The sequence below is a fragment of the Rissa tridactyla genome, chromosome 6 (genome assembly GCF_028500815.1).
Source record: "Rissa tridactyla isolate bRisTri1 chromosome 6, bRisTri1.patW.cur.20221130, whole genome shotgun sequence".
NCBI classification, from domain to species: domain Eukaryota; kingdom Metazoa; phylum Chordata; class Aves; order Charadriiformes; family Laridae; genus Rissa; species Rissa tridactyla.
Genome location: NC_071471.1, coordinates 808336 through 831875, shown reverse-complemented (window position 1 = coordinate 831875; position 23540 = coordinate 808336). Strand labels below are relative to the sequence as shown.

Here is a 23540-nt window from a genome sequence, read left to right as displayed (position 1 = left end):
TTTTGCATGAGCTTTGGTGGCTCGGGGGGGGGCCCGGGGTCAGCCCCACCGCCCCGGCACGCTTCTTTTTAAACAGAAAACTCCTCATATTTGTATTTTTATATCCGAATCTTTGTTAAAAACGATCTGCTGACGTCGAGATGTCGAAGCAACCGCATCGGGAAAACAAAACAAACAAACAACGAGAAAAAATGGTTCATATTTTTTTCCATAAGAAAAAAAAAAGACAAAAAAAGAAGAAAAAACCGAGGGGGGGGGGAACAACGGGGGGGGGGAGGGGGGGGCCGAGAAAGATGGAGGGAGCGTGAGGAAAGCCGAAGATGCGGGGAGGGGAGCAGGGACCCCCGGCTTGACCCCCCCCCGCCAGCAGCAGGACAGGCCGGGGGGAGCAGCAGCACCATCGGCCGCCGCAGCCCCCCCGGAGCCCACCAGGGCCGGAGCCCACCGGGGCCGGCTGCGGGTGCGGGGGGGGTCCCAGCGCTGCCCCTCGCTGGAGGGCGGTGGGGCCGGGGGGGGAAGGGGGGGAGCGGGGAGGGCAGGGACCGGCCTGAGTCGTTGTTTTTAATTTTGTACTTTAATTTAATTTTATTTTTTAAGAAGCTTCTCGGGGGGGTCTGATGTGCATGAGAAACTCGTCATCTTTTTCAATAACCTACGAGTGGCATTTATGGAGACGACGACGCAAAAAAGAAACACAACAAAAAAAACACCAAACAAAAAAAAAAAACAAAACTGAGAAAAAAAAAAAAAACAAAAAAAAGGAAAAAAAAAAGATACTTGTGTCATGATGTTCTACGAATGATCCATTGTAAATTTAAATGCCATTTTTCACTGTACTGGTGAACAAAATGCGATGAATAAAATACATTCATGTACCGAGGCGAGGCCCGCAGCCGCCTGCTCCTTTCCGTCCCCCCTTGGCGCCGGCTCGTTTTCGGGGTGCCCCCGGGGCTGGGGGGGGTGACAGAGCTGACCCCAAGTCCTTCGCTGGCTCCCAGCGCGGGGGGGGGCCACTGGCTGACCCACTTACGCCTTTTGCCAGAAATAGCAGCCCGGCGGCTTGCGTCTCTCCGACATGTCACCCCTGTCCCTCCGAGGAGGGGTCCCCTCCGTCGACCACCCCGGGGGGGGGGGGTTTGGTGCCTGGGAACAACCCCTGGGAACACCCCCGGCAGCCGCCCCCACGCTGGCACCCCCGTGTCCCCATCCAGCCACGCTGGCACACGGTGGCACAGCTGCCACCAGCCCGACACACGCGTGGCCCGGGGTGACAAGGACGCGTTGCCCTTGCACACCCCCACGTCCGAGGCGTCCCGGTGTGGGACTGGGGGGCAGTGGGCACCCCCCATGCTGCCCCCTGCAGCCAGTGCCAGCACCCCCCATGCTGCCCCCAGCCCAGCTGTGCCGGGGCCAGGCGGGGGCACAGGGGGCCGCTCCCCACAAGATGGATGGGTGGAATTAAACCCGATTTGGTTTCATTACCGGCCGCAAAGCCCGGAGCCCTGGCTGCTCTCCAGCCAGGCGAGCGAAGGGCCGGGGGGAGGGGGGGGGGGGCACAGCATCACCCGCTCTTTGGAGCATCCCGCTGCTCTCCCGGGAGAAATGTCCATGTCCCCCTTTTCTCCCATCACCGGGCAGCGTGGCGGGGGGGATGTCCCCCACCCATGAGGGTGCAGCAGCTTAAGGCTCTATCGGGTGGGGGGAGGCCAGGGAAGGCCCCCCCCCCCCCCAGCCCCGCGTCACAGCTGGATGGCGAGAAGATAGTCCTCGTCGTCGTCCGGGGGCGCGGGGGGCGGCAGCGGGGCGGGGGCCGGGGCGGGCTGGTGCAGCCGGCGCCCCAGGGCCAGGTCGGCGGGGTCCAGGGGCTGCCCCTTGCGCATGACGTAGAGGAAGTAGTGGAAGGCGCCGGCACCCCCATCCCCGTCCCCGCAGGCGACGTGGCGCAGGGACCAGCCGAAGGCCTCCTGGGCGTAGTGGGGCTTGCGGAAGTGGGGCTGGGCGAAGGTGATGGAGATGAAGCAGCCCCCCGGGCGCAGCACCCGGCTCACCTGCGGCAGGACAGCCCCCGGCACCGGGCAGGGGGACACAGTGAGGTTCAGCCGACCTGTCCCCAGGGACCCCCATCACCGTCTGCCGAAGATCCCCCCCAGCCTCTCCCACTCACCCCCAAATCTCCTGTCCTAACCTTGCCCCACCCAGAGATACCCCCCTCGGCTCTGACACGTCCTCAGACCACCCCCAGGCACCGCCTCTCCCTGCGCCCCAAAACCACGGAGCATCCCCAAAACCCTTCACCCTCCTCCACCGCAGACAGCACGGAGACCCAGCCCCGGCGCTGGGAAAAGCTTCGCCCTCCCGGGCACAGGCCCCCCCAGAGCAGCACGGGACCCCGTCGCATGCCCCCCTCCCCGGGGCACCCAGCGCCCCCCCCCTTGACAGGCGGAGCGCGGGGGGGGCGACGGGTTGGATGGAAAAGGACTCGACCCTTTTAATCACCATTTTCTCCCCGCTGGAACTAAGCCCCCACTAACAGGATGGAAAAGAACATCAATTTTCTTGCTTGGCTTTATCCAATGTCAAAAGGCTTTTACGGCCAGCGCTCGCGTGCTCGGCATGCAAAGGCAGCGCCCGGGGCGGGCGGGCGGCCAGCCCCCCCGCTAGCTCCCCCCCGGCGGGGACACCCCCAGCCTACCCCCCCGGCAAGGGCAGGGGAGAGGGCTGGGGGCCAAGGGGGGGTTCCCGAGCACTGGTTTAATCCCGCTGGGAAGCTCCAGGGCTCAGCGCTGGCTGGGGCCAGGGATGGAGAGGTGACAGCAGACTGCGTGTGTGTGTGTGCGTGTCCCCGCCGCGGTGGGGGCTTTTGAACCAAACATGAGTGTTTTGCCCAGGAAAAGGGGAAGGCAGGTCCTTGCATCCCCCCCCCGCCCCGGCCCCCCCAGCTCAGCATCCCTCCTGCAAAGCGCTGGATGCATCCATGCGGGAAAGGCCCCACGGATTCCCAACAGACAGGCACGGGGGGTTCCCCGGGGCAAGGGGCAGGCAGGGATCTCCGTCTGGAGCCCAGCGAGAGGCATCCCGCATCCCATCCCTCCTTAATAGAGCACTAACGGCCGTTGCTTAGAGACGGGCGCAGGAAACCTTCGCATCCGCCGGCCAGCACGGGGGGAACACAGGGGCTCCGGCACTGACCCACCGCCCAGGGATCACCGGGACAGGGCTGCCCCCGGGGCATCCCCGCAGCAGGGCGGGTTTTCAGGTCCTCATGTTCCCCCCAGGGAGAGCAGGACAGAGGCTGTGAAACCCCCGGCCCCCCTGCCCTGAGAAAGGGGGTGGGGGCAAGGAGAGGGGTGCCAGCGGCGGCCGGACCCGTGCGGGAACACCCCGCGAATCCCCCCAGGGACGAGGACAGTGGGGACCGGTCTCGAGCGGAGGCCAGTGCCCAGCAATGCTGGGGGAGGGCAGGGATTCAGTGGGGGATTAAAAAGGGAAAAAAAAAAAAAAAAGGGAAAAGCAGCACTAAATCCCGTCTGTTTGGCCAAATGACAAGGACAGGCAGCAGTGCTGGCAGGGCACCCCGCTGCCCCCAGCACTGGGGTCCTGCTCCCCCCCCGGGCTCAGGGGGACAAGAAAGGACACGGAGGGGAGAGCAGTAGCCACGAGCACCCTCCCAGAGGCCCATGTCCCCCCCAGGGGTGCCGGGAAAATGCAGCAACTAATTACCCTTGCAGTCATTGCCCTGGGGTGGGGGGGGATTGCCAGGACCCGCAACCCCTGGTCCCTGCCACCGCCAATGAACGGGCCGGAGGCATCGCCTGTCCCCGTAGCAACGCCAGGGCCCAGTCGATGCTGACGGGGGTTGCCATGGCAACCCCAGACCGGAGGATGGGGACCCCACTAACTAACAAGAGATCGCTAACGAGAGATCGAAGCCAGGGCGGGGGCGGCCGAGGGCCTGTCACAGCCCCGCAGTCGCCACCTTGCCCTGGGCAGGCAGGGCCACCTCAGTGTGTCCCCCAGGGCCCCCCCCGGGTGCCCCTAGAGCCACCCACGCCAGGAGGGGGCCCATCTCCACAGCCAACCCCACGTATTTGGAGTGCCAATAAGGACGGGGGTCACCCAGCCACCCGGGGGACACCCTGCTCCATCCACCTCCCCGGGCAGAAGGCGATGGGGAGCGGTGGGGGGTCTCCCACCCCCAAGGGCACCGTGAGCCCCCTGGGTGCCCCTTTGCAGGGTAGCACTGGCTAGCGGCAGAGGGCAGAGGCACCGGTTGGGGCACCCCCAGGGAAGCAGAGTGGCGAGGGACGTTCTGCACCTAAAAGGGCCTGGGGTCCACCCTCTGCCCCCCTCCCCGTACCTCTGCCAGCACCCGGTGCATCGCGGCGGCCGCCCGGGGCGAGACGTGCCAGGGGTCGGTCTCCTCCACCATCAGCACGTCGAGGGTGCCCTTCTCCAGCACCACGTCGAAGGCGGCATCGGGGAAGGCGAGGGCGCGGATGTCCATGACGGCCCAGCACAGACCAGGGCAGTGGGCGTAGCGGGCACGCATGGCGGCGATGCAGGCGGGGGAGAAGTCGATGCTGGTGACGTCGGGGTAGCCCAGCTGGTGCAGGTCGTGGCTCAGGGCGCTGTTGCCGCAGCCTGCGCGGGGCATGGCTCAGACCGGGGTGTCGGGGTGCACACGGGGCACTGCCCGCACCCCAACCCCGCTCACAGCCCCCGGCTCACACCCCAACCCCGCTCACACCCCCCCAGCTCCGGCCCAGGGAGGGGCACAGACGGGACAGGGCATCTGAGGGGGGGAGCAGGGAATTGCCTTGGCGCTAATTAGCGAGTGCTGGGATAGTTCTTAATTGCCCCCTTCCTGCAAGGTGGGCACTTTGGGCTCCGCAGGACCCCGGGGTGAGGGCAGCCCCCGCATACCAGATCCACCCCCCCCCCCCGGGGTGGGATGCAGGAGCGGCCATGAGGAGGCAGGGAGGGGCCGGGGGGGGTCTCCAGTGTCCCCCCCCAGTTCCGTGGGGAGGCAAGGAGGGGTCAGGGGGTGTCCCCAGTGTCCCCCCCACAGTGCCGCGGGGCAGGAACGGGCCGTGACCCACCCCGAGAGCCCGTGGTGGGGCAAATCCGGGCAGCGTGCGGCGTGTGGGGGGCTCTCAACCGGGACGGAGGGACAGGCGGAGGGACGGAGGAGTGAATGTCCCGGGGGGTCCCGGCAGGACACGGCCCCCCCCCTCCCTTCCCATCCCCGGGGGGGCGGGCTCGGGGGCTGCTAAGCGCGGCAGCGGCGGCTGATCCGTTAACAGGATCGGCGATTATACCTGCCTAATCCCGCCGGGACCCGCCGCCGACATTACCGGGCGGTGACAGCGGCCCCACCGCCCCCTCGCGGCCGGTACCCGCGGGCGGGACCCCGACCCCCCGAGCAGCGGGCACGTACCGAGGACGAGGATGCGGTCGCCGGGGCGCAGCTCGGGCTGCAGCTGCGGGAGGAAGCGGGAGAGCCCCCCCAGCCACTCGCGGGGCTCGGCGCCCTCCCGCCGGTACCGCTCGTCCCAGAACCGGCGCTGCCCGTACCGGCGGCTGTCAGCGGGCGCGCGCCGCCGCTCCATACCGGGCGGGGGGGGCGGGGAGCACCGGGCGCCACGTGCCGCCCGGCCCCCACGTGCGGCTTCCGGTTCCCGCCGTCGCGCCGCCCTGAGCGCTCCGGGCGGAAACGCGGAGCCGGCGCGGGGCGGGGGGGGGCGGCGGCCATGGCGGCGGGGCTGCGGCGGGCCTGGCGGCAGCGGCGGGCGGCGCTGATGGAGCCCGGCTACACCCCGCTGGTGGCCGCCTGCCTCTGCCTGGCCGAGGGCGGCGTCAACCTCTGGGTCATCCGCAGGGTCCCCTGTGAGTGCCGGGGACCGGCGGGACCGGGACCGGGCCCTGCCCCGGGACCGGCGGGTGAAGGCCCTGCCCGGCGTGGCGGGGGTAGGCCCTGGCGGCAGTAGGCCCTGCCCGGCGGGACCGGGGTTGGGCCCTGCCCCGGGGCCGGCGGGGGTAGGCCCTGCCTGGTGGCAGCTCGTCCCCGGCTGGGCAGCGCCTGGAGCAGCGCGGGAGGGTGGGCCGGTGACAGGGCCCCCCCCGGCCCCTGTCGGGGACAGCATCCTCCGGTGGGGCGGGTGGCAGCGGGGGACAGGGGCGGGCGGGAGGCCGGGATGGGGTCGGAGCCCGGGCTGAGGGGGGTGGCAGAGCAGGGCAGGGCCGCGGGGCCCGGAGATGCGGGGGAGCCCCCCCCGTCTGACCCCCGTCCGTCCCCGCAGACACCGAGATCGACTGGAAGGCCTACATGCAGGAGGTGGAGGGGTTTGCCAACGGGACCCTCGACTACACCCAGCTGAAGGGCGACACCGGGCCACTGGTGTGAGTGACGGGGACGGCCGAGCTCCTCGTGACCGGGGGTGCCCCGGGGGGTGCCGGAGAGGCAGCTCCCCAGAGGGACCCCCCAGCCCCTCACTCCCGTCTCTCCACAGCTACCCCGCCGGCTTCGTCTACCTCTTCCTGGGCCTGTATTACGCCACGGGCCGCGGCACTAACATCCGCCTGGCACAGTACCTCTTTGCAGGCCTCTACCTCCTCAACCTCCTCCTTGTCTTCCGCATCTACTGCCGAACCAACAAGGTAGCCTGGAGCCCGGGGGGCCTCGCCAACTGACACGGGTTCTCTCCTGCTCTGCTCAGCCCTCACCCGGGCAAAATGGGCTGGGCAGGAGGTCAGGGGTGGGTCTGAGGTTTGGAGTGGCTCGGTGGCAGCAGGGGGTCCAGGACAGGCTGCTTATTGCCCTCGTGTCTTTCTGTCTCCTACAAGGTCCCCCCGTATGTTTTCTTCTTCATGTGCTGTGCCTCCTACCGCATCCACTCCATCTTTGTCTTGCGGCTCTTTAACGACCCCGTCGCCATGGCCATCCTCTTCCTTGCCATCAACCTCTTCCTGGAGGAGCGCTGGTCCTGGGGCTGCCTCCTCTTCAGGTGAGGGTCTGGGGGCAGGGCGGGGGCTGCTTTCTGTGGTGTGGTGTGTGGGGGAGCGAGCTCAGCCCCAGGGAGCAGGCTGCCTGGGCACCTGTGCAGGAAGCCAGAGCAGTAACGCCGCTTTCTGCTCAGCCTGGCCGTGTCTGTGAAGATGAACATCCTGCTCTTCGCACCTGGACTTCTCTTCCTGCTCCTGCAACGGTTCGGTCTCCTGGGCTGCGTCCCCAAGCTCTGCATCTGTGCCCTGCTCCAGGTGGGTTCCTGCTCACACCAGCCACAGGGGCAGGCTGGCAGCCCCATCAGCAGCACGTAGGGGCTGCCCTGTCTGCATGGCAGCACCCTGCCTGGCTGTCCTGGGGGCTGGAGACCTCTGGGTGTGTACGCAGGGGCACCAGCATCTGAGTTGGCCCCGCACAGCAAGCTGGAGGTTGATAAATAATGTAATTGATGGGGCTCCCATCTTTGGCTGACTGTCCACGTCACCCCACGCGGTGGCGGAGTTCTTGGGAGGTGGCAAGGGTGATGGAGACCTGGCTTATGGCCGCTGCGACGGTGCTGGTGTATCTCTGGCAGGTGATTTTGGGGCTGCCCTTCCTGCTGGTGAACCCTGTGGGGTACCTGACCCGCTCCTTCGACCTGGGCCGCCAGTTCCAGTTCAAATGGACGGTGAACTGGCGCTTCCTCCCAGAAGAGGTTTTCCAGAATCGGGCTTTCCATGCTGCACTGCTCCTGACTCACCTGGTGGGCCTGGGGCTCTTTGCGCTGCACCGGTGGCACAGGTGAGACACGGGGCTGCCTGTGGGTTCTGGTCCCCATCGGCTGATCCCCATCAGCCCCTGTGGTGCCGGATACAGGTCCGTTACTCCCCTGCCCCCACAGTGCTGCAATTCTGGGGTTGCAGGCAGGAGTCGGGGGGAGTTACTGTTCCGTTTCGGGGGACCGCGCTACCCAGGCATCATGGTTGACAGGGGAAGGTCGGGGTGGGAAAGACTTTCATCAGCTGAGATCGATGCTTGTGCTCCCCCCTCAGGTCCAAAGAGAGCATCCTGGCTCTGCTGAAGGATCCTACCGAAAGGAAACACCCGTCCCCTCCCTTGACCGTCAACAATATCCTTTGGGAGGGTGGGCAGCAAGGAGGCGGGGAGACGGCAGGGCAAGGGCAGACGTTGGGATCAACATTCACGGGCTCCTGGTCCTGCTGCGCTCTTGGGACCGGCCTGTCCTGGGGGAAGGAGTTGTGCCGTGTGGCTGGGGAGCTGCTGCGGCGCCGCACCTGCACCCTGCCGCGTTTGTCCCCTTAACGCCAGCGCACAGATCGTCTTCATCCTCTTCTCCTCCAACTTCCTGGGCGTCTGCTGCAGCCGCTCCCTGCACTACCAGTTCTACGTCTGGTATTTCCACACGCTGCCCTACTTGCTCTGGTGCACCCCTACCGCCAAGCTCGCCCACATGCCCAAGTATGTGCTGTCGGGGGGGACAACTATGCTGGGGGTGCCGGGAGCAAGGGGGGCTGGTGTGTGACCTCCCCCCAGTGCTGACCCCTGGCTTTCCCCCCTGCAGGGTGCTGCTGCTGGGTGTAATCGAGCTCTGCTGGAACACCTACCCCTCCACGGTCTGCAGCTCCCTTTCCCTGCACATCTGCCACGGACTTGTCCTGCTCCAGCTCTGGTACGGCACAGCCGCCCCGCCGGCACTGCACACCCCTCCGCCCAGCAGGAGGCCCGCAGCCATCTCCAAGAAGGCCCAGTGAGAGCGTGGCCGGCCGGACGATGGGAACTGGGCTCTGGGACTGCTCCTTCTGCCCGCTCTTTCCCCACCCGGCTCCCAGGCTGTCCCCAGCCATCCCGGGAGGGCCGTGAGCCCTGGAACTGTGCAAAGGGGGCAGCGTGGGGACCCCGCAGTGGGCAGGACTTCCCCAATAAAGGGGGCTTTGCCTGCCCTTCCCCGGCCCCAGCATCCTTGTGCTATGATGGTGTTCGGACGGCTGTGCCTGGGCCTGCCCCACCTGGGGGGAGGCAGAGCAGCCCCAGGGGCCGTGGGAGCTCCCTTCCCAGCCCCACAGAGTGCTGCCCGGGGCAGGGGCGCAGCCTCGGGGGTGAGCGTAAGACGGAGGAGCTGCAAAACTGCTTTGCCTCAAGGTTTGAATTGCCTTGATGCGCCCCAGGGATCCCTCCAGCACGGCTTTTCCTAGTCCCCTGGCTGATCCTTACCCTGGGAGATGGCTGGGAAGGGGGTGACACGCACACACCCCTCTCTGAGGCTATGGAGCCCCAGCAGGGCCTGAATGGGGCCGACGGCTCCCTGCCCGTAACAGAGACACCCATGCAGGCAGCGCGGAGCCAGGCACCTTTATTGTCCCCTCCGGCAGCCGTCAGACGTTGTTGGGGTTGTAGCACAGCATGTTCAGCTTGATGTTCTCGTCCCAGTGACGAAGCAGCAGGAACAAGTGCCTGGCCGCCCCTTTGAGGCAGGCTATGTCCACCCCCTGGGGCAGCCGCTGCGCCTGCAGCCACGTGTCTGCCTTGGCCGCCACCAGCTCCCACTCCTCGAAGAAGCCAGCGCAGCGATGCTCCAGCCAGGCCAGGGCCACCGCTGTGGCCCAGCTGGCGCTCTCCAGGTCCTCCGGCCCCACGTCCTGCAAGCTCACGCCGGTCTCGGAGGGGGCGGCTGAGTGGGGGCCGGTGTCAGACTCAGAGCCGTGCCCGCTGTCGGCCTGCGCCCACACGGCTGCGCTGGGCACCTCGGAGCATGTGCTGCGGGACGGGGGCGAGCTGGGCTGCGGGGCTGCAGTGGGCTCCTCACCCTCCTGGCCACAGGGCCCAGCCTCGGGGCTGCTCCTGGCCCCTGGGGACGTGGGGCTGAGGCTGGCACGGTGGGAGGCGTAGGGGGAGGCTCGGCACAGGCGGTCCAGGGGGATCTGCACCACCTCGGAGAAGCTCTCCGTGAGCTGGAACGGCCCCTGGGCTTGCTGCAGCTGCACCTGCGATGGGGGGGGTCGGGCAGCTGGGGGGGCAGGCAAGGGTGCAGACCCACCACAGCCCCCAGCATGCAGCGGTGGGGGCTGCAGGAGCGTCCCTGGGGCACTGGGACTGTCCAGTGCCCCCCCTCCCCTGCCCCAAAAGCCAGGAACAGCCCCCAGGGCGGCTCAAGGTTGCAGCGGGACTGAGCTGGCACCCACGGGGTTTGACCCTGGGGCATGGGCTGGGGGGCTCTGACCCGGCAGGGCAGTGCCTGCAGGCCCCCCCCGGTGGGATGGGGAGGGGGTGGGTGCTCACCAGCGGGAGGTAGTCGTGGCTGGCGCGGTGGCTGGAGTGCTCGCTGTTGGGGCTGAGGCAGGGCGGGCGCAGCGCCAGGCTGGGCCCCCTGCGCCTGCCCAGGCTGAACCTGCGGGCGAACAGTCCGGGGTGGGGGGGGCGATTCCTGAGGAGCCGCTGCACCCCAGCCTCCTGCGGGGAAGGGGCTGCAGCACCAACCCCCCCCGGCATGCTGCCGGAGCCATCAGGGGACATGCAACCCCACTGCCCAAGGGGTGGCACTGCCCCCCTTCCCTGCAACGTGCCATTTTTGCGGGCCCCCACCTCCCCCCCGCCCCACAGCCGCACCTGGAGCCGGCGATGCTCTCCGTGGATCTCTGGGAGCCCATCGAGGCGGTGGAGGGGCTGGTCGGCGGCCCTGCAAGGGTCGGGGGGCAGAGCTGAGCATGGGGGTGGCCATGATGCACCCAGTGCTGCATCCTGCTCCCCAGCGTGGGGCGCAGCAGAGGGTCCAGCTCGTGGGGGCAGCCCCTGCCCCCTGCCATCCGGCCCCTCCATCCCCCGGGACGCACCGTTGGAGCCGTTCTGCTTCTCCCAGCCGTAGGTAGCAGAGGAGACGCTGGCCGGAGACCCGGGGGTCTCGTCTCGCTCTGCGAAAGAGCAAAGCCCTGAGGGTCCCTGGGCTCCTGGGACCCTCCCGGCCTGGACCTGTGATGCTGCCCCCATGTCCCCCCCCATAGCGTGGGGCAGAGATCAATGGCTCCTCCCAAGCACCCACCAGCTGAGGGTCCCCAGGGACCCCGGATCGGTACCTGCGGCAACAGGGGCCTCATCCTGCTCCTCCGCGTCCCGCCGCTGGCCCAGACCCGCCACGGTACTCCCGTGGTGCTGGCTCCCCGCCATGGCGGCTGGCGGCCGGCTGGCCGAGCCGGCTGCAAGGGACAGTGCCACCTCAGCCCGCCGTCCCTCCGCTACCCCCTCGCCAGCGCGCCGGGCCCCCCCTGCCCTACCTGTGCCCCACACCTCGGGGGCGGCGGGCAGCGCTGCCTGCGTGGCAGCGTCCACGGGCACCAGGCGGGTGTAGAGGGAAGGCACGTTGCAGGCTTTGCTGGTTTGCACGGCTTTCAGGCGAAACCGGCGGGCGAAACCTGCCCGGAGCGGTGCAGTTAGAGGTGGGGGGAGGATGCACTGGGATAGGGGGGACACACACAGTGACACCCACCCTGCTCCAGCTCGGCTTCCCGCTGCGCCGCGTTCTCGTTGTCCCGGATGACGGAGCGTGCTGCCAAGCGGTGCAGGGGCTTCTCCCCAGCCTTGCCCGCCCGTGGCAGGGGGTCCTCCCCCCGCGGCCCCTCCCGGGTCTGCAGCAGCGGCTCCAGCGAGGCCGTCACTTCCCAGGACACAGGCTCGCCGGCACGCAGTGCGTGGATCACCACCTGGCAGCGCAGGGGCAGGCTGGCGTCGCCCGGGCTGGGCGCCCCTGGCTCGGGCACCGGCGAGGCGCTGAAGAGGTAGGAGGGTTCCACCAGCATGTCCCAGTCCAGGTGGGTGGGCGAGAGGAGGTTATCTGGGCAACGGCAAGAGGTGGGCTCAGCGAGGCAGGGGGCACCTGGCTCCATCCCCGCCGCCCTCGTCCCCCGGGAGCCGGCACCCACTCGACTCCACCGCGCTGGGCTGCAGCTGCCGTCCCCGGGGTCCCAGCTCGTCCAGCTCCCCCTCCAGGGACTGGTTCCTCTTCTGCGACACCTTCTCCAGGGCCTGGCGGAGCCGGTGGGCGTCCAGCTCCCCATGCGGCGAGGAAAAGCTGCGGCCGGCCAGGGCGGCGCGGGCCAGTGCCTTCTTCCGCCGGGCCAGCTCCTCCGTGCTCAGGGCCACCGTTACCTGTGGCAGGGGGAGGATGATGGCCAGCCCGGCACCGGCACCGAGCCCAGACTGCACCGAGCCGTGACAGGGCACCTGCGTCTGTTGGCTGGAGCCGCCAGCTGGCGCCCAGCCCCGCCGCAGGCTGGCACCCCGCAGCCCCCGGAGGCGACCGGCGATGCTCGCCAGGCTCCTCCAACGCGGGGGAAGGACCGAGGGCACCGAGACGGGAGTTCACAAACATCCCCAGGGGTGACTCGGCCCGACGCCGAGGCAGCAGGGGTTGGCGGGGATTTTTGTGAGTGCGGAGGCAGGGGGGGCTTCGCTCAGGTGCACGGGCTGGATGATGCTGCGGTGGGACGCAGTGCCCAGCGCAGAGCCGTGTCCCCGCACTGAGATGCTTCACCTAAAAAGCTACGTCAGGGCAGCGGCGCCCATGCCGTCTCTCACCCCGGCAGCGGGGAGCCGGGGAGGATCACTTATGCTGCAGGGAAATCACTTACGCTTGACATTTCGGCAGCAAAGGCCACCAGCTGTGCCGTGGTGCGGCGGGAGCAGGTTACCCAACCTGGGCCACCGGGAAGGAGCGTGTCCTGGAGCGGGGTGACAGCTGGCCTTGCCTGGCCTCAGGGCCATCGTCACTGGGGAGCTGCCTGTCCCCACCCCAGCGACCCGGCTGGGTTTTAAACCCAGGAGTGAAGCAGCAGGGACAGAGTCCGTCATTAATGAAGCATCAGGCAGCGTTGGCTGAGGGCTGAAGGAGCTGGGCAGGAGCTCAGCCAGCCCCCCCCTGCCTCCAGCTTGGCAGGTTCGTTACCTGATGCCGGCCCAGCTACTTTCACTTGATTTCTGCAGCATCAATGAGGATTTGAGCTGGCTGGGGGGTTTGCTAGCCACCCAGCTGACTACTGGCCCAGGGAGCTGGGGGACCAGCTGGTTGGTCCCCCACCTGTCCCATTCCAGTAGGACAAAACCACCCAAGGATCCTCCTGGCGGCACCCACGGCTGATCCTTCCTTAAAATCCAGGCTACAACACCCCGGTTTCCAGCCCGGCAGCCACATGTCCAGGCCCAAGGGGGCAGCGAGACCCCAGCTAAGCCAGGAGCTACCCCCCAAATGCATGAGCTCTTCACGCCATCAGCATCCTCACCTTGGTGCCAGCCGGGGCAGAGGGCAGTGGGGCGGATTTCGTGGAGGACTCGCAGAGCGACAGGCTCTTCTGGCCCTGCTGGGAGGTGGTGTCGGTGCCGGGGACCGAGGAGCCACCCTCAGGGGCCATGTCGCGGGAGCCGGTGGACTCGCTGCTGGTGGAGCTGCGGGAGAGCAGCCCCCGGCTGCGGTCGGTGCTGACGGAGCAGTGCGTCAGGACGTACTGCTCCTGGATGTAGGAGGGCTGGTAAATCCGCTTCCAGATGTCTCCCCCGGAGATGAGATCCGCACCTGCCCGGTGAGCGCACACCCCGTCAGCCCATGGCCTCCACGCTGTCCCCCGCCCTGGCCCTGGCCCCACTCACTGCGCTCTGACACCTCCGTGCCCCCGGCCGAGAGCTCCAGGGAGGCGTCCCCAGACCCCGGGGTGCTCCGGGGCAGCCGGTGGCTCTCCCCAGGACTGGGCATCTCCTCCTGGGAGGGGAAGGCTGAGCCCCGGCGAGCTCCCTCCTGGCCCTGGTGGGGGGAGAGGGCAGCGCCATCAGCCCCCTGGCGGGGGGAGAAGCCGGTGGCACCAGGAAGGTGCCGCCGCCCCCGTGCCAGTGCGGTGCCGGTCGTACCGGCGGGTGCCGGTTGCGGAAGCGGGCGATGCTGTAGAGGATGCAGTAGCTGACGAGGCGGTCGCCGGGGTAGAGGGCCGGGAGCTCGGTGGGCGAGAGCAGAGCCTCCATGCTGTCGGGGACGTACCAGTCGATGGTGATGTCGCTGATGGCCGGCTCGATCGCCTTCTTCAGGGACTTTATCAGCTGGGCCGGGGAGAGGAGCCGGTGTCGGACACTGTGGTGGCCCCCGCGTCCCCCTGTCCCCACCCAGGCATTACCTTGGGCTGCAGCCTCTCGGTCGGGCTCAGGAACTCGGCGCGGCCCCGGCTCACCTTGGCCATGCCCTTCAGCAGCCGCCGGCAGGCCCGCGGGCCCATGCCGAAGCTGAAACATCTGCGGGAGAGCGCCAGGCGATGAAAGGCCATGGCTGGGCCAGCGCCGGGGCCGGTTGAGCCCCGTGGCAGGGACGGTCAGGGGTGTCTGACAGCCCCAGCTGCCGCCCTGGCTGTGTGCCGGGCTGGGGCAGCGCGGGGGAAGCCGAGCTGGTGGGGCTGGGGGATGCGAGGGGTGAAGGACACCCTCAGGGCTGGTGGAGGCGAGATGTGGCGCTGCAGGAGGAGGAATCAGTGGGAACAGCCCAGGGGACGTGGGGAGCTCCGTGCCCCCACCGCGGTGCCGGTGCCGTACCTGACAGTGCTGGCCTGCCTGCGCAGCAGCCGCAGGATCCTGCCGGTGTTGCCGGTGGCCGCGTGGGTGAAGAGGAAGAGCTGTCGGGGGTATCCGCGGCGCAGGGGCTGCGCCAGCGCCCAGCCCAGGGCCGACAGCAGGTTGGTGCCGCCCGCAGCCGCCCGCAGCCCGCCGAGATGCTCACAGGCGCGGCGCAGCGTCTCCTGCCGCAGGGACAGCCGACATCGCGCGGGCCCCGGGCTCGCCACCCCTGGCACAGCGGGGGTGGCCACCCAGGGGGACAGAGAGGGACTGGGGGCGCTCCGGGCAGCACTCACGTCGCTGCAGAGGCGGCTGGACGCGAAGAGCGGCTTGACGTCGGCACCGAATCCGGCGATGTTGAGCAGCGTCCTCGACGGGAGGCTCTTCAGGGCCACCAGCAAAGCCTCCTGGGGGGACAGCAGGGACCGGGCAGTGCCGGCTGAGGACTGGCCACCCAGGGAGCATCCCTGGCCCCGTGGCCGTGCCTCACCTTGACCTTGTCGAGGTCAGGGCCGCTCACGGTGCCGCTGCGGTCGACGAGGAAGAGGATCTCGCGGGTGACGCTCTGCAGGTCCCTGGGGACGCCCTCGGCCGCCGGGCAGAAGTTCAGCATCAGCACCGGGTTGGGGAAGATGTCTTTGTGGAAACGCTTCTGCACGAAAGCCACCTGCGAGCCAGGCAGGCCGGGGGCTTTCTCGCACCCCCTGGCCCACGCTGAGCTCTCCCTCACCCTCATCCCACCCCCTCCCACCCGGGGCCGGCGGTGGCCGTGCCCTGTCACCTGTCTCTCGCCGCTGCTATCCTTCCTGGCGATCCGTGTGTAATCCCGGCGGCTCCGGACGTGTGCCTCGTACTCGGGGTACGTCATGGTGCCGTCCTCCATCACCAGGTGGGGGTGGTGGGGCTCTGGGGGCGGGAGGGGGGGCACAAGGGGGGTTTGGAGCCACCCCGTGTCGCAGGGGGCTGGGGGATGCTCCGGCTGCTTTTGGGGTGCTGCCCCATCTCCCCCAAGCCCGTGAGGGCAGCGCCCCCCCTCACCGCAGGGGTAGAGGATGATCTCCAGGTCCCTGTCGTAGCGGTGGGGCTCAGCCAGGGTGACACGGGTGGTGGTGGCAGAGCTGGCCCAGGGGTCGGCATCTGCTCGCAGGGCATGGGACGGGCTCTCCAGCCCTGCAGGGGGGGAGGAGGGGGAGGAGGAGGAGGAGGAAGGGCAGCCCCTTGCCCCCCCTGCCTCATTTCCCCCCCCCTGCTCCACGCCTGTGCCAGACCCTGCACGGTGGCGGTGGCTGCTCCCTGCCAGCTCTAATGGGATTAACTGGGCCAGCGTCCAGCAGCGTGTCCCCAGCGCCCCGCGCCCCCCCCTCACCTGTCCTCTCCCCCATCCATCATGTCTTCCCGGGGAAGGAGGCTGCTGGCCCGGAGCTGCCCAAAGCCCCACGTGGGGAGACGCTGGGGGGTCCCAGCCCCACGCCCTGGCGGGGTGGGATGGGGAAAGGGCTTCTTTGCAGACAGGGAGAACAAGAGGATGCCCAGGGAAGGGGGGGGCTGCACAGAAAGACCGAGGGGACGCCATCCCAGGGGATGTCACCCATGTTTCAGAGGTTTTGCCCAACCGACTGACACCGCCCGAGCACCCCCCTACCTGCCAGCAAGCAGGGGCCCTTCACCAGCAGCTCGAAGGCAAACTCGTAAGGAAAAGGGTTGCAGGGCCGTCCCCGAAAGATGTCCACGCTCTCCACGGGCGCCGCAGGGGATGGCTGGCTCCGGGCACTCGGCCCCCCGAAACAGCTGGTGGGGCTGCAAGGGGAGAGGTGGCGATGGCTCCCACCCCCTCCCCACTCGCCCAGCATCGGCATTCCCCCCCCCAGGACGGCGGAGACTGAGGAAGCCATGAAAATCACCATAGGGCCAACCTGTCGTCACACAAGCTTGCCGGCTCGCTCTCGGGGGCGGTGGGGACGCGGGGCGTGAGGACGGGGGGCAGGAGGAGGTGCAGGGCCCCCTCCGGCAGCGTGGGCAGCTCCTGCGCCGTGCTGAGGGTGACGGCCAGGCTCTCCGCCGGGCACAGCCGGCCCGTGACGATGACAAAGGTGGAGCGCTCCGCATCTTCATCCAGGACGATGTGGCCTGGGCAGTGGAAGGATGTGGGGGGGGGTGTCAGCAGGGTGTGAGAGGCTGGGAAGCAGGGGGTGTTAATTGCACCGATTGCTCTCAAAGGGGACAACAGAGCGCAGGTGTAAGACGGCCACGCAAAGGGATGGGTAAAGTCCCAGGAGTGGGAAGGGGAGGCTGAGATTCCAGCCCCAGAGACTCCCCCCAAGGCAGCAGGGTGGCCTGGCAGGGGCTCTCAGCCCCTCGTATCTCCCCGCGCTTCGTCCCTGCTCGTTCCGAGCCTCCCGGCCAGGAGGACCCAACAGGACCACCCTCCCCACCGCACTCACCGCCGGCACAGCGGCGCGGCCGGCCAGGGCTCGGGCCACACTGCAGGCAGCAGTCCTGCGCCCGGTGACGGTTCTGGACCTGGAACGTCACCCGCCGGCTGCCCACCACCGCCTCGAAGCCGGACACCACCTCCGACTCCTCCAGCGGGTAGATGAAGATGCCTGTGGGTGGGAGAGAGCCCCGAGACAGGCCCCAGCACGGACACCGCCGTGGCGCGGTATGGCCCGTGGCAGCACCACCACCAGCGATTTCCATGCACGAGGGCAGGGCAACACACGGGAAGGACCCAGAGCCTCCAGGACTGGCCTGGAGGAGGGCGGGGAGGACGAAATCCCCCTCTTCCTCAGACATGGGAATGTTTTTGCCTGGCCTCATCCTTCTCTTGCCTGCAGGCGATGCTGGTATCGGCAGAGCCCCTGCTCCCCTGGCCTCTGCCTTTGCTCCCCAAACCGAGCAAGGTTTGGGGGCTGGGACCCAGGTGGGCTGGAGATGGGATGATCTCCAGCACGTGTGCTTTTGGGGGGCCACGCAGGCAGCCCAGGTCCCTGCCGACCCCCCCCTTACCTTCCACGGGCTCCTCGCAGGGGTTGGTGTACACGAGGTGAGCGGTGATGCTCAGGGAGTACCCGTTGGCACAAGCCTTCACCCTGGAGCTCTTCAGGGGCAGAGGCTCCCAGCAGGAGAGGGTGTAGAGGCCGGGCATGGTCCCTCCGCGGGCAGCTGCGGGCAGAGGGGAGGCAGGTGCTGGGCGCTTGGGGACGGGGTCTGCCGGGAAGGGGCCCATGCACACACACCGCTCCCATCTCCCAGCCCGCAAGGAGCGGGGGCAGGTCCCCAGCCCTCCCCAGCCCAGGGACACTGCTCTGCTGCATCCACAAAACACACGGACCTGGACCCAGGTCCCTGCTTGGACCCCAGCCCACCCGCACACTGGGTCCGGAGCCACAGGAGCCCCCAGAGAGCTCTTCCACCACACAGGTAAATAAACCTGGTGCTGCTGGGCAGCAACGCGACTTCTCCCTGGGCAGCAAAACGAGTTCTCCCATGGGCAGCAGCAGCCACACGCAAGCCCCACGCCCTGGCAGACGGGCAGGGGCTCCCAGACAGGACGGATAGTGGCCAGCCACACACAGCCCATCTCTCAGCCACCCCACAGCAGCTCGGTAGCCCCAGAGCCTCCTCAGACCATCTCCTGCCCTGGCTGGGAGAGGAGCGTCTGCCTCTCCCATCTCCATCCACCCACAGAGGTTACCAGGGTAATTTGTGAAGAGCGAGAAGCCCACAGCGTAACTAGGACAAAACAGCGAGCGGTGTTTGCTGGGGGTTTAATAATTAACAACAAGGTCAGCGCTGCACTGAAGAGCAGCACAGAGCGGGAGAGCCCGGCTCGGGGGATGATGCTCTCTGCCTCCGGGTGAGAAGCGCTCTGCCCAGGGACGGACGCGTCCGGCATCCCACCCTTCAGCAGCAGTTGCGGGAAGAGAGGTGGCCAGGGATGCCTTCCAGCCTGGCACCAACCCACTCCACTCCTCTCCTCCCCTTGGGAAAACCACCTGGGAGCGGCATCCCAAACGACTGCCCAGAGCCAAGGCTTCTCTCTAACATCACCCCACAGCCTGCCATCAAATATTTGTGTAAAATATTCGGGCAGGCCTTAGCCCTGCCTCTCCGTGGATAGTGTGCCTGGGTCCCGCTCCAGGTGTGGGTCTGCACCGCCGCACTGTGTCCCCTGCCCGCCCCCAGGGCGAAATGCCTGTGTCCCGCCGTGTGCCCGTGCTCCAGCGAGCAACACGCCTGGGGCAAGGACAAGGCCAGGTACGAGTGAACCATCTGGTCCCCCCACTCCAGTGTCCTTCGTCCCAGGAACAGCTTGTATGAGCACCAGTAACAGGAGGCTCGGGGTGCCCTCGGCAGGTCACTGGGTGCCTCTCCCAGAGCATCCCTGGAAGCAGAGCGGGGCTGTATCCTCAGAAGCAGCGCCAGGACCGAGCCCGCAGCTGGTGCAAGACAGAGAGCCCCCGAGAACCACAAAAGTGCATTAGCGACATGGCTGCATCCCAGGAAAATAAGTCCATTACGCCAGAGAGGAGCCATTTGTCTGCTCAATTGGCATCACGCAGCCACCCCTGCCATCTCCAGTTCTTCATCCCCGTGTGCAGGATGCTGCGCACCCTGCTGAGCCCCCCCAAAGCGCTTTCCCATCACACAGGGTGGCACAGGGTCCCTGCGTAGCCAGGTCTTCCTCCACACCGGCCGTGCCAGCACCAGGAACACCATCAGCCGGGTCCTGCCCTGACCACAGTGCCCAGCCAGGCCCTGGGGACCGGGACTCCCCTGGCCCAGCCGCATGGAGCCATTAAAGATGGATTTCACCCAAAGCCCTTCCATTTGTTCCCAAGGTACCTGGCTTAGTGCTCAGCAACGCGCCTGCTATTTGCGGTGCTGCCCATTGGCCGGGGCACCGCCGGCTTGTTTACCAGGGACTTACCGGAGAAGCCATCCCGGCTGCTTTTTATCACTTCTCTTTACATTTACCCTCGCAGAGTAAACAGGTCCCATCTGGCCCTGCCGTGTGCTGTGCTGCCTGCTCTAAGCCCCGCGGTAATGAATAAAACCAGACCCGATGGTCCTCACCCCGGCCTCTGCATCCTCTTCCCCTGGGGCAGCGAATTGTCCCCAGGTGCCAGCGTGGCATCACCAACAGGTCCCCTCCTCATCCCCAGCATGGGCACCAGTGCCTTCGCAGCCCCCTTCTCTTCCTCCCCTCCCACCCACTGCCCACAGGAGCTGGTTTAACCAGCAGCTCCCCCAATACGGAGGGGGCTGCAGCAGGAGCGGGGCTGGGGGGCAATGGAAAGCCCTCAGGGAAGGCAAGAAGGAGCCAGCCCTTCTCTAGGCCGGAATACCTTAACGTTTCTCTTCTCACCCGTGGGCAGGTTGAGTTTTCTGGCACGGCTGCTGCGGGAAGGCAGGCGCCTGAGCCCGGCAGACCCTCCGTCGCTGCCTGCAAAGTTGTCAGAGTTTCACCCGCCCCGTGGCAGGGTCCTGGGGAAGGATGGGGCCAGCACAGGCAAACCCAGCGGAAATTTCCACTGGTGGGAGACGCACAGCCCAGCACAAGAGGAGGATGGAAGGAGAGGAGCCCAAGCCTCAGTGGCAGCGCCGGGAGCGAGGAGGCATCGCCACCCCCCCACCTCCCCTCCCTGCGGGACCCCCGCATGGCACCACTGGGATGGGGCACAGGTGCAGGAGAGCAGGATCCGTCCCAGCTCCTGGAGCAGGGAGGAGGCCACGGAGACGGGAGGTGACGGCTCAGTGCCCGTGGGGCACGACGCTTCGCAGAGAGCCCAGCGAGGAAGAGCGCAGGGGAAAGGGATTTCCCCGGCAGCTGCAGGTGAAGGGGACGGGGAGAGGGGCTGTCCCCCCAGAGCCCCCAGAGGGCCCACGGTGCTGTCCCCTGCCTGTCCCCACTGCCTTGTCTGCTGGGAAGTCAGACCAGAGCGCAAAGCCCGCTGCGCACACACACACGTGTGCATGCATGATGCACACATGCCCCAGCACACGCACCATGGCCAGGACCACCGCGGCCAGGACCACCGCTGCTGCTCTCCCCTCCCCAGAGCCGCTACAACCCCTGGGAGACCCCAGCCCCATGCCAGGGAACGGGAGTTACTTGCCCTCGATGTGCCCTAACACCGGCATCCCCTCCCAAAAAATATCCCAGCCCCCCCGGGGCCCCCCCAAAACAGGCATGTCCTGGCAGGGCTGCCCCGCAAAAGGGTCCCGCTGCTCCTGCGGCCACCAGACACCCGTGGCGTGGGCCCGGGACCGGTGGCCGATGCGCGGGGGCACGTTCCCAGCAGTTCTTCCCGCCGGAGGGTGATTTCGGCACTTCTGTGGCCTTGCTGCCTCATCTCCCCCCCCGTGCCCCCCGCCATGCCGGGCTGCCACCCCGGGGCCCCCAGGAAGCCCAGGGTACCCGCGGGGTCCCGGGCCCCAGACTCCCCCCACCCGGCCCTTACCTGGAGGAGGAGGAGGATGAGGAGGATGAGGATGACACAGGGGCTGCAGGCTCGGCTCGGCACCCGCCGGGTCCCTGCCCTCGGCAGAGCTCTCTGTCCCGGGGGGGATTCCCTGACCCTCGGGCTGGGGGGCTGCGGTACCCGGGGGGGGAGAGCGGTCCGTCCCCGCCTCTCCCTGCTGCAGGCTCCCTCTGGCACCGGCTCCTTCACCGCCCTCGCTCCATCCCTCTCCCTGTGCCAGCCGCGGAGCCGCTCCAAGCCCAGCCTCATTAAAGAGACACACGCCCCGGCACCGCCGCCCCGGGGGGGCCGGGGGGGGGCTCCCACGGGGGGCGCTGGGGCCTCAGGGGACAGCCAGAGCCCTCCCAGGATGACAGGCACCAGCCAAGAGCAGAGCCCACCACCCTGGGCTGCTCTGCACCCACAGCGTGGCGATGTCCAGACAGATTTGGGTGCTGGTGGGACACCCAGGGTGATGCTGCGGCACCCACAGACACGGGGTTTGGCTGCCTAGGACACCCAGCCACCCCCCGGCCCCTCCAAACGAAGCACAGGGCAAAACGCAACCCCTTATGAGCCGGCTGACCTCTCCAGCACAAATACCACCGTGGGACACAAGGGTCACAACCAGCTTGGCTAGGAAAGGTCTGAGCTGCCCCAAGCCCCTCAAAAGAGAACCAGGCACAGGAGGATGCTCAGCATCTGCCTCAAACCCAGGTGTCCTGGCGTCCCATCAGGGCCGTCCCTGTCAGCATCCAGGTGCTGCAGTGAAATCCTCAGCCCCCAAGAGCAGAAAAGAGGGGGGACTGGGGGAGAGCCCGGCCTCTGGGTGACAAGTGTGACAACAAGCCCCCTTGGGGAGGACGCAGACAGTCAGGAAATCCCAGCAAATCCGGGACACACCTGCTGGCAGGGAGATCTCCCAACCCCAGGTGCGCTGGGAATCCCTCAGCCACCACTACCGGCCCGGCATTCCCAAGGGGGACTGGAGAAAACCGTCAGATTTAGGGCTAATCCCTGCCCTGCCTCTCCCGGGCAGCTCCCTCGCTGTGCTATAGATAGGGCTCTGCTGCTGCCGCTCTGTTTATAGAGCAGGCGGGGGGGGAGCCCCCAGCTTCCCCCGCACCGCAAACCCCACCGCCGCAGCTGCGCCCAACCCGGAGCCAGCCCAGCACCGGCGGGGCTGAAGGAGCCGGCAGTGCTGGTGGGCCAGCGGTCCCCGCTCCTTGCAGGCCATCTCAGAGCGTCACCAGAGCGAGGGGTCCCAGCAGAGCAGCATCTCCCCCCCACGTCTCACCTCTCGGCTGACCCACGGGCCACTGTGGCTTCGGCTCCTCGGCACGAGGTGATGCCAGGAGCAAAGGAGGAAAATCTGGGTGCAAGACGCCCTTTGCCGCACACAGTAGCGTGGTAGGGCATCCCCCCCCCCCCGCCCCCCACGACCCCTTACCCTGCGCTTCACACAACACAATTGTCTGGCAGAGGCACTCGGCGCATCCCCGGGGCGCCTGCAGGAGCAGGCTGAGCCATTCCCTCACGCCACCCCTCCCTGGGCAGCGTGGGCAGAGGAGAGCTAAAGTGTGCAGCTGCTCTCCTTCCCTGTCATGTACGACCGCAGGAGAAGGATGGTAACCCATATATCACCCACACACACAGGCGCCGGCTCCGCGAGCTGCTGGAGGCACGGTGCGCACCGCAGCACATCCACGCAGCCTGCAGCACGCATGGGGGTCCCGATCCCACCGTCACCGCAAGCACCGCAGCCGCTCCAGCCCCAGAAAAAAAAAAACCACAACCCAACCACAAGCTTTGATTTTTCTCTGAGATATTGTTTCTAGGCCAAGCGGAGGCAAAGAAAAGCTTCCAAATGTGAGCGCTGGGTCAGTACCAGCAGCCGGGGTGACGGGGCTCAGCCATCCCACGGCATCGGACGCTGCCCCCATGTTACGGCAGGCGAATGACCACAGCGTCGCAGCGCCGGGGAGGCAGCCGAGCCCCCCCAGCCCCCCGAGCAGCCCCAGGGAGACACAGCCAGGCTCCATCCCGCTGCGTACAGCGCTCACACCAGCGTCAGACAGCAGGCACGCGTGTCCCCGCTCTGCACCGTCACCAGTTCCCTACGGCGGCTCGTCATAGCCACAAATAAATCCGCAGCAAGCTCGGCATGGCGTTAAACCCTGCAAACACAGGCCCAGCCCAGAGGCTCTGCTACGCACCCCAAGAACCCCACACACCCCCCACCAGAGGCTGCCCTGCCACCCAAGAGCCTGCTCACAATCTGTGTATTTATCCCCAAATCACCTGAACATCATCCAGGGTTAATTGAGCTGAATTATCACCCGCAGATAGGGCTGGCTGGAGGGAGCGCGGACCACAAAGTTCTTACAGATGTTCTCAGGTCCCGAGTCACTGATAAGTGCCATCAATTTAGTGCTGTGGGAGGAAATAACCTGAAGCCCGATGAGATCCCGGCCGGTGTGGGGCTGGGGGTGGCCATG

The 23540-nt window shown here is 67.4% G+C and overlaps 3 protein-coding genes across 3 annotated transcripts; 1 reads left to right on the top strand and 2 right to left on the bottom strand.

Moving 5' to 3' along the window:
- Nucleotides 1-534: 534 nt before the first annotated feature.
- EEF1AKMT4 (EEF1A lysine methyltransferase 4) lies at nt 535-5652 on the bottom strand. The gene is made up of 3 exons (XM_054207544.1): nt 5438-5652; nt 4358-4641; nt 535-2048 (listed from the first exon to the last, which is right to left on the bottom strand). The coding sequence occupies exons 1-3, from the start codon at nt 5607-5609 to the stop codon at nt 1740-1742; spliced, it is 765 nt and encodes a 254-aa protein (XP_054063519.1). The 5' UTR covers nt 5610-5652; the 3' UTR covers nt 535-1739.
- A 14-nt stretch (nt 5653-5666) lies between these two features.
- Nucleotides 5667-8969, top strand: ALG3 (ALG3 alpha-1,3- mannosyltransferase; the record flags this gene model as incomplete). The annotated part of the gene is made up of 9 exons (XM_054205253.1): nt 5667-5886; nt 6300-6399; nt 6510-6657; nt 6844-7004; nt 7137-7257; nt 7578-7783; nt 8035-8112; nt 8318-8461; nt 8565-8969. Coding segments are annotated over 9 exons (1368 nt in total), but the record flags the coding sequence as incomplete, so codon positions are not given.
- A 406-nt stretch (nt 8970-9375) lies between these two features.
- Nucleotides 9376-23421, bottom strand: VWA5B2 (von Willebrand factor A domain containing 5B2). The gene is made up of 22 exons (XM_054207256.1): nt 23344-23421; nt 17585-17740; nt 17020-17181; nt 16480-16705; nt 16221-16375; nt 15617-15748; nt 15360-15484; nt 15069-15245; nt 14875-14985; nt 14558-14760; nt 14149-14263; nt 13889-14074; nt 13634-13784; nt 13270-13559; nt 11914-12139; nt 11481-11825; nt 11269-11406; nt 11071-11190; nt 10831-10908; nt 10607-10676; nt 10280-10388; nt 9376-9984 (listed from the first exon to the last, which is right to left on the bottom strand). Exons 2-22 carry the CDS (start codon nt 17721-17723, stop codon nt 9376-9378), a joined length of 3867 nt encoding a protein of 1288 aa, XP_054063231.1. The 5' UTR covers nt 17724-17740; nt 23344-23421.
- Between the last annotated feature and the right edge of the window lie 119 nt (nt 23422-23540).

Excerpts from the sequence above, each read along its gene's own strand:
- VWA5B2 (XM_054207256.1), bottom strand. The coding sequence starts at position 17,723 with ATGCCCGGCCTCTACACCCTCTCCTGCTGGGAGCCTCTGCCCCTGAAG. Across the intron at positions 11,191-11,268 it reads CCCCGAGGTGTGGGGCACAG|CCGGCTCGGCCAGCCGGCCG; the intron begins GTAGGGCAGGGG and ends TGTCCCTTGCAG. Across the intron at positions 10,909-11,070 it reads TGAGGCCCCTGTTGCCGCAG|AGCGAGACGAGACCCCCGGG; the intron begins GTACCGATCCGG and ends GCTCTTTCGCAG.
- EEF1AKMT4 (XM_054207544.1), bottom strand. The coding sequence starts at position 5,609 with ATGGAGCGGCGGCGCGCGCCCGCTGACAGCCGCCGGTACGGGCAGCGC. Across the intron at positions 4,642-5,437 it reads CGACCGCATCCTCGTCCTCG|GCTGCGGCAACAGCGCCCTG; the intron begins GTACGTGCCCGC and ends TGCCCCGCGCAG. Across the intron at positions 2,049-4,357 it reads TGCACCGGGTGCTGGCAGAG|GTGAGCCGGGTGCTGCGCCC; the intron begins GTACGGGGAGGG and ends GTCCTGCCGCAG.